The 6611-nt window shown below is 43.1% G+C and overlaps 1 protein-coding gene across 1 annotated transcript in view; it reads right to left on the reverse strand.

Moving 5' to 3' along the window:
* Positions 1–6611, reverse strand: part of XPNPEP3 (X-prolyl aminopeptidase 3) — an 84927-nt gene that overhangs the window by 41463 nt on the left and 36853 nt on the right. The window contains exon 4 of the mRNA XM_008058130.2: positions 6091–6293. Coding sequence (XP_008056321.1) covers positions 6091–6293 — 203 coding nt within the window. The remainder of the gene's footprint in view (positions 1–6090; positions 6294–6611) is intronic.

Consider the following 6611-nt stretch of genomic DNA (forward strand, 5'->3'; position numbering starts at 1 on the left):
GGGAGCAGCCACTGCACTCCAGTCTGAGTGACAAAAAAAAAAAAAATATCAAATAACCTCACTTAAGGATGCTTTTGGCCCCATTTCATAAGAACACCATGAAAAAGACCTTATTTAAGGACCTATACAGCAATAAGTTTTCTTAGGATTGCAGAAAGCTGTGGCCCAAGTTATTATATTAAGACTATATGTTTCTAATTCTAAAGTGATACCAGGGAAATGTAAACTACCCACCCACATGCTGACTTGAATGTCCAGCAAAAGCTATAACTTCTGCTCCGTGATGACCTCTGAACTTTTACATTATTAGGTGCGTGAGTGCGTGTCTTTTGAAAGACAGTCACTGACTTATTACTAAGCATTTACTGAGGCAACTCCTATAACAAAAGATTATCAATCTTTTATTAATAATAATCTATTATTAATATAATACAATTTCATATTATGTCCTGAAATACACGTAATAAAATGACGTCAGAAATGGCTTTCATTCAAAAGGAGTATTCACTATTAGAAAAAAAAAGACATTCCAACAAGAACAATGCCCAAAGAAGTTCCATCATAAAATATGGAGCATACTACTGGGGGATAGATGAGAGAGACTCATCAGACTCATAAGCAAGCAGTCTTTCCCTTCATTAGGATCCCTCCTTTCAATTATTTGCCCAAAGATGCTAGGCAATTGAACTGGTTCATATATGGTACTTCCAGAATTGAGGGGAATTCTGTATGGAAAGCATGTGTTCAGAGTCTAGCAGAAGGTAAATCTTTGTGAAAGAACAACAAGTTGGTCAACAGGGCTGAATTACAGACTGTATTCGTAGGCCTGACAGAAGAACGGGACACCAAAAAAGTACTAATGTTTGGGTAAATAATGACTGTTGGGCAGTTGTTAATTTGTGCAACAGGTAGGTTATAAATAACTGGACGAGCCAGGCTTGGTGGCTCAGCCTGTAATCCCACGCCTTTGGGAGGCTGAGGTGAGTGGATTGGTCGAGCCCGCAGGTTCGAGACCCGCCTGGGCAACTTGGCAAGACCTCATCTCTACAATAAATCAAAAATTAGCCGGGTGTGGTAGTGCACGCCTGTAGTTCCAGCTACTTGGAAGGCTGAGGCAGAAGGATCGCAGGAGTCCAGCAGGTTAAGGCTGCGGTGGCCGCGAGCGGCCACTGCACTCCAGTCTGGGCGACAGAGTGAGACTCCAACTCAAAAAAAAGAAAAAAAAACCAACTGGACGATAAAAGGGCACTCTATATGGGGAACTCTTCTTTGGAAATCTCTATGGAAATTCTGAGGGCAAGTCAAAGTGGAATGTATTGACGCTCACCAAAGAAACCCTGTGCTGGAGATTGACAGTGGTTGGAATCAATGACTTCATGGCCTAATATCTCTTGAAATGGCAATGAAATGGGTGGAGGAACTCAAGCCAGGCAGCAATGCACAGAACAATGACAGATACCACTGGGCTCCACTGAATTTCATATTGTTAATAAAAATTGCCCTGATTTCTAACAGTATAGTCCTATTTTTCTGTATTTATCCAATCTGTCTCCCTATGACTGGAAATGGACCAGATCAGTAGCTGACCCAGAAAGTTTACTTAAGTGTGAAAGATTTGGGTTAAAATTAATGATTAGCTGGGTGTGGTAGTGCACGCCTGTAGTTCCAGCTACTTGGACAGCTGAGGCGGAAGGATCGCCAGAGCCCAGCAGGTCGAGGCTGCAGTGGCCAGGAGTGGCCACTGTACTCCAGTCTGGGTGACATAGTGAGATTCTAACTCAAAAAAAAAAACAAAATTAATGATTAAAACAAAAGGTGTAGTAGGCTGGGCACAGTGGTTCACATCTACACTCCTAGCACTTTGGGATGCTGAGGTGAGAGGATTGCCTAAGCTAACAGGTTTGATACCAGCCTGGGCAACCTGATGAGACCTCATCTCTACAATAAAAAAAAAAAAATTAGCTGGGCATGATGGCATGTGCCTATAGTTTCAGCTATTTGGAAGGCTGAGGCGAAAGGATCACCTGAGCCTAGCAGGTGGAGGTTGCAGTGACTGTGAGAATGTCACTGCACTTCAGCCTGGGTTAGAGTGAGACTCCAACTCCAAAAAATAATGTGCGGCTAGGCACAGTGGAGACCTTGTCTCTACAATAAATTAAAAATACAAAAAAGCTGGGTGTGGTAGTGCACACCTGTAGTTCCAGCTACTTGTAAGGCTGAGGTGGAGGGATTGCCTGAGCCCAGCAGGTCGAGGCTGCGGTGGCTGTGAGCATTTCACTGCACTCCAGCCTGGGTGACAGGGTAAGACTCCAAGTCAAAAAAAAAAGTGCTTGACTGCAGTAATAATTGTATTATGTATATGTTTATCATAACATGTATACTTTTAATATAGACAATAAAAAATAAATTTTAAAAATTGATGATAAGTGGAAGAAAGACAAGATTGTTGCTCAGGGGAAGGGAACTAATAAATGAAGACTTCAAAATCTCAAGAGACGCTTTCGGTGCTTCAAGAGATGTTAAAGCAAGAAAATAATATTCTCTCTTAGCTTTGACCCAGATGTCCCTTGGGTAAAGAACTCCTATGAAATCTCTTCCTCTCTCTCTCTTTTTTTTTTTTTAAAGAGACAGGGTCTCCCTATGTTGCCTTGGCTACAGTGTAGTGGCTACTCATAAGTGTGATCATGGCACACTACAGCCTCAAACTCCTGGTTTCAAGTGATCCTCCTGCCTCAGCCTCCTGAGTTGCTGAGGCTACAGGTGTGCACCCCTGTGTCCAACTTCCTTTTCCTCTTTTGAAGAGTCAAAAAGAGAGCTGAACAGCCAACCTAACAAACACACTCCCAGAGGTGATATATGTTCTCAAAATGGATGAAGAGATGAGACGGTTATCCATAGAAGAATACAAACGAGGCTATATCTTTTGACTCTTGTTTCACAGGGTTTATTTATTACAAAGAAGTTGTGTTGGGAAACAACTTGTGGGAATATTTGGCCAGTTAAATTTTATTTTTATTCATTTTTTTAAGTTGCAACATGTCTGGTGTTGCCACACTCAAAATAAAAGCCTTAGTGGAATTAGAAGCTAGACTAGGAGTAATTGGCCAAGTAGATTTACCTTTTATGAGGAAAAACATACTAATGAAAAAAAACCTACTAACGTGAATAGGGTGCCTTGAAGACATTCTATTCTAGGAATAAGGACAAAAGTGGCAAGATCTCTGAAATGACTGACAATACTAGCAAAATGGGTCTTATAATTGGAACATACACTACAATGCCCAAACCAACTCAGCAATGGGAATTACTAGCATGTTAACAGAGCTGCATTATCTTAACTTAAATGGCGTCCAGGGTATGTCAAGCACAATGGCCAGGTATTCCCATGATAGAAACCCATGACATGCTTACACAGGAGACTTATGGACCTCCTGGTTTATGGAAATTGTAATTGAAGGATACAACCTGTTCAAGTGCTCTTTATGAGCTTTAACGATGCAAATAAAAGTCAGCCATTCTTTTCCTGCAGTGCAGTTTGTATATACTAGACAAATTTTAAACAGGACTAGAGTGTTTTCTGTGAAAGATAAATGAGTTCTGTTGCAAGACCCTTCTCACTGGGAATCAGTATCTGTCAATCATGTAACTTGAGGGAAGGGATCTGGCTATGTTTTCAAGATGCTTTGAAACCTGAAACAACAGAGATATGGCCTCTGATCTACACTCCTATCAGCTATAATATATAATATGAAAAGAGTTAGATTATGTTGGGAGGAACAAAATAACTACACCATGATTTTGTTTGATTCTATTTTTGAGTTGAAGTCTCTCTCTGTCGCCCAGGCTGGAGTGCAGTGGCACGCTCATGGTCACCGCAGCCTCGACCTGCTGGGCTCAGGTGATCCTTCTGCCCTCAGACTTCCAAGTAGCTGGAACTGCAGGTGCACACCACCACGCCCAGCTTATTTTTTGATTTATTGTAGAGATGAGATCTTACCAAGTTGCCTGGGCTGGTCTTAAACACCTGAGCTCAGGCAACCCTCTTACCTCAGCCTCCCAAAGTGCTGGGATTACAGACTGAGTCACTGAGCTCAGTCTACTTTTTTTTTTTTTTAGTTGGAGTCGCATTCTGTCACCTAGGCTGGAGTGCAATGACAAGCTCCTGGTCACTGCAGCCTCAACCTTCTGGGCTCAGGTGATCCTTCCGCCTCAGCCTTCTAAGTAGCTAGAACTACAGTCACACACCACCATGCCCGGCTAATTTTTTTTTTAATGTAGAGACAAAGTCTCACCAAGTTGTACAGGTTGGTCTCGAACACCTGGACTCAGGCAATCCTCTCGACAGCCTCCTAAAGTGCTGGGATCACAGGCGTGAGTCACCAAACCCAGCATAAAAAAAAAAAAACTTAGCCGGGCTCAGTGGCTCAGCCTGTAATCCCGCCTTTGGGAGGCTGAGGTAAATCGATTGCCTGAGCCTGCGGGTCCGAGACCCGCCTGGGCAGCAAGACCTCATCTCTACAATAAATCAAAAAATCAGCCAGGCGTAGTAGCGTGCGCCTATAATTCCAGCTACTCGGAAGGCTGAGGTGGAAGGATCGCCGGAGCCCAGCAGGTCGAGGCTGAGGTGGCCGGGAGTGGCCACTGCACTCCAGTCTGGGTGACAGAGTGAGACTCCAACTCAAAAAAAAAAAAACTTAACATAAGCCTTTAGCAGCTAGATTTTGTCTGCCTTCTAATTTTAATGGTACTGTTACATGGTGTAATATAGGAATCATAGGTAAGATTAATATTTTAGGAGTCTATAAAACTTAGGATAATACTGATGATGATGATCAAATATATTGAGAGATTAAATTAAAATCCTCTCAGGATGTTATCCCTATGGAGGAAAATTGACTTGAGGGAAGTATTTAGACCTGCTTAATGATAGATTAAATATTGTTCTTAACAACTCAGCAAATATATATCTTTTTTTTTTTTTTTGAGTTGGAGTCTCACTCTGCCGCCCAGACTACAGTGCAGTGGCCACTCCCAGTCACTGCAGCCTCGACCTGCTGGGCTCCGGCGATCCTTCCGCCTCAGCCTTCCAAGTAGCTGGAACTACAGGCATGCGCTACCACGCCCGGCTAATTTTTTGACTTATTGTAGAGATGAGGTCTCGCAAGTTGCCCAGGCAGGTCTTGAACCTGCGGGCTCAGGTAATCCACTCACCTCAGCCTCCCAAAGCGCAGGATTACAGGCTGAGCCACCGAGCCTGGCCAATCTTTTTTTTTTTTTTTTTTTGAGTCAGAGTCTCACTTTGTCACTCAGGCTGGAGTGCAGTGTGCAGTGGCACGGTCATAGCTCACTGTGGCCTCGACCTTCTGGGCTCAGGTGATTCTACCTCAGACTCCTGAGTAGCTGGGACTACAGATGTGTACCACCACACCTGGCTAATTTTTTTATTTTTTGTAGAGACGAGGTCTCGCTATGTTAGCCCAGGCTGTTGCTGAATCTGAGGCTCAAGTAATTCTCTTGCCTCAGCTGCCCAAAGTGCTGGGATTACAGGTGTGAGCCACCTCGCCTAGTCCGATCAATCTTAAAAGAAGGCAGATTTACTTTGTATTGCAAGGAATTGAGCAAACCTCTTGACATGTTCACTACACATATGAACCTGTAGATATATTCACTACATCTGCCTATGAGGAGATTACTACATTGGGTATATGAGCTCAAGGTGCCTGGTGAACTCTAAGATTAGCTTATGATTTTTTTTTTTTAGTTGAAGTCTCACTCTGTCGCCCAGGCTAGAGTGCAGTGGCATGCTGATAGCCACCACAGACTCAACCTGCTGGGCTCAGGTAATCCTTCTGCCTCAGCCTTCCAAGTAGCTGGAACTACAGGCACACGTCACCACGCCTGGCTGATTTTTTAAATTTATTGTAGAGATGAGGTCTCATCAAGTTGCCCAGGTTGGTCTCAAACCCGTGAGCTCAGGCAATCCCCTCACTTTGGCCTCCCAAAGTGCTGGGATTATAGGCGTGATCTACCACACTCAGCCCAGCTTATGATTTTTCAATGTGGAAAAAACATTTTCAATAGGATCCATACCTGTGATGTAAGCTTCCCAGCAATCTGCATTCGTTCAATTTCTGCAGGAGATTTGATCAGCCGTAGGCGCTGTACCAGCTGCTGGACACCCCGAACCTTGTTCTTGCTCCTGGCTTTGGCCTCAGTAAGAGGCTGCATGTAGTCAGAGTGAAGTTGTGCATGAGAGGGCCTCATCCAGTCATACCAAACCATGTTACTCTCAGCTTAGAATGTGAAGCCAAAAAATAAATTTAAAACAAAACAGAAACAGGAAATATCAACTGTTACAATGATTTAAACAAGAGTCAAAACTATAAAACCTGCAATGTAGAACTCTAAAGGGTTGAGTAAAACTCTCTCAGAACCAAAGTAATAGAAGAGTTTGATTATAAATCACTGGTAGGCAATTTCCTGAAAATGGCAAGATACTAGGAATAGAAAATACAGCTTTTCGCTCCCAAAATTGTACTGTTCTTTATTTTTTTTTTTTTTGAGTTGGAGTCTCACTCTATCACCCAGACTGGAGTGCAGTGGCCGCTCCC

This window comes from Carlito syrichta, unplaced genomic scaffold, assembly GCF_000164805.1.
Source record: "Carlito syrichta isolate Samal-C Ts95f unplaced genomic scaffold, Tarsius_syrichta-2.0.1 Scaffold303220, whole genome shotgun sequence".
Classification (NCBI taxonomy): domain Eukaryota; kingdom Metazoa; phylum Chordata; class Mammalia; order Primates; family Tarsiidae; genus Carlito; species Carlito syrichta.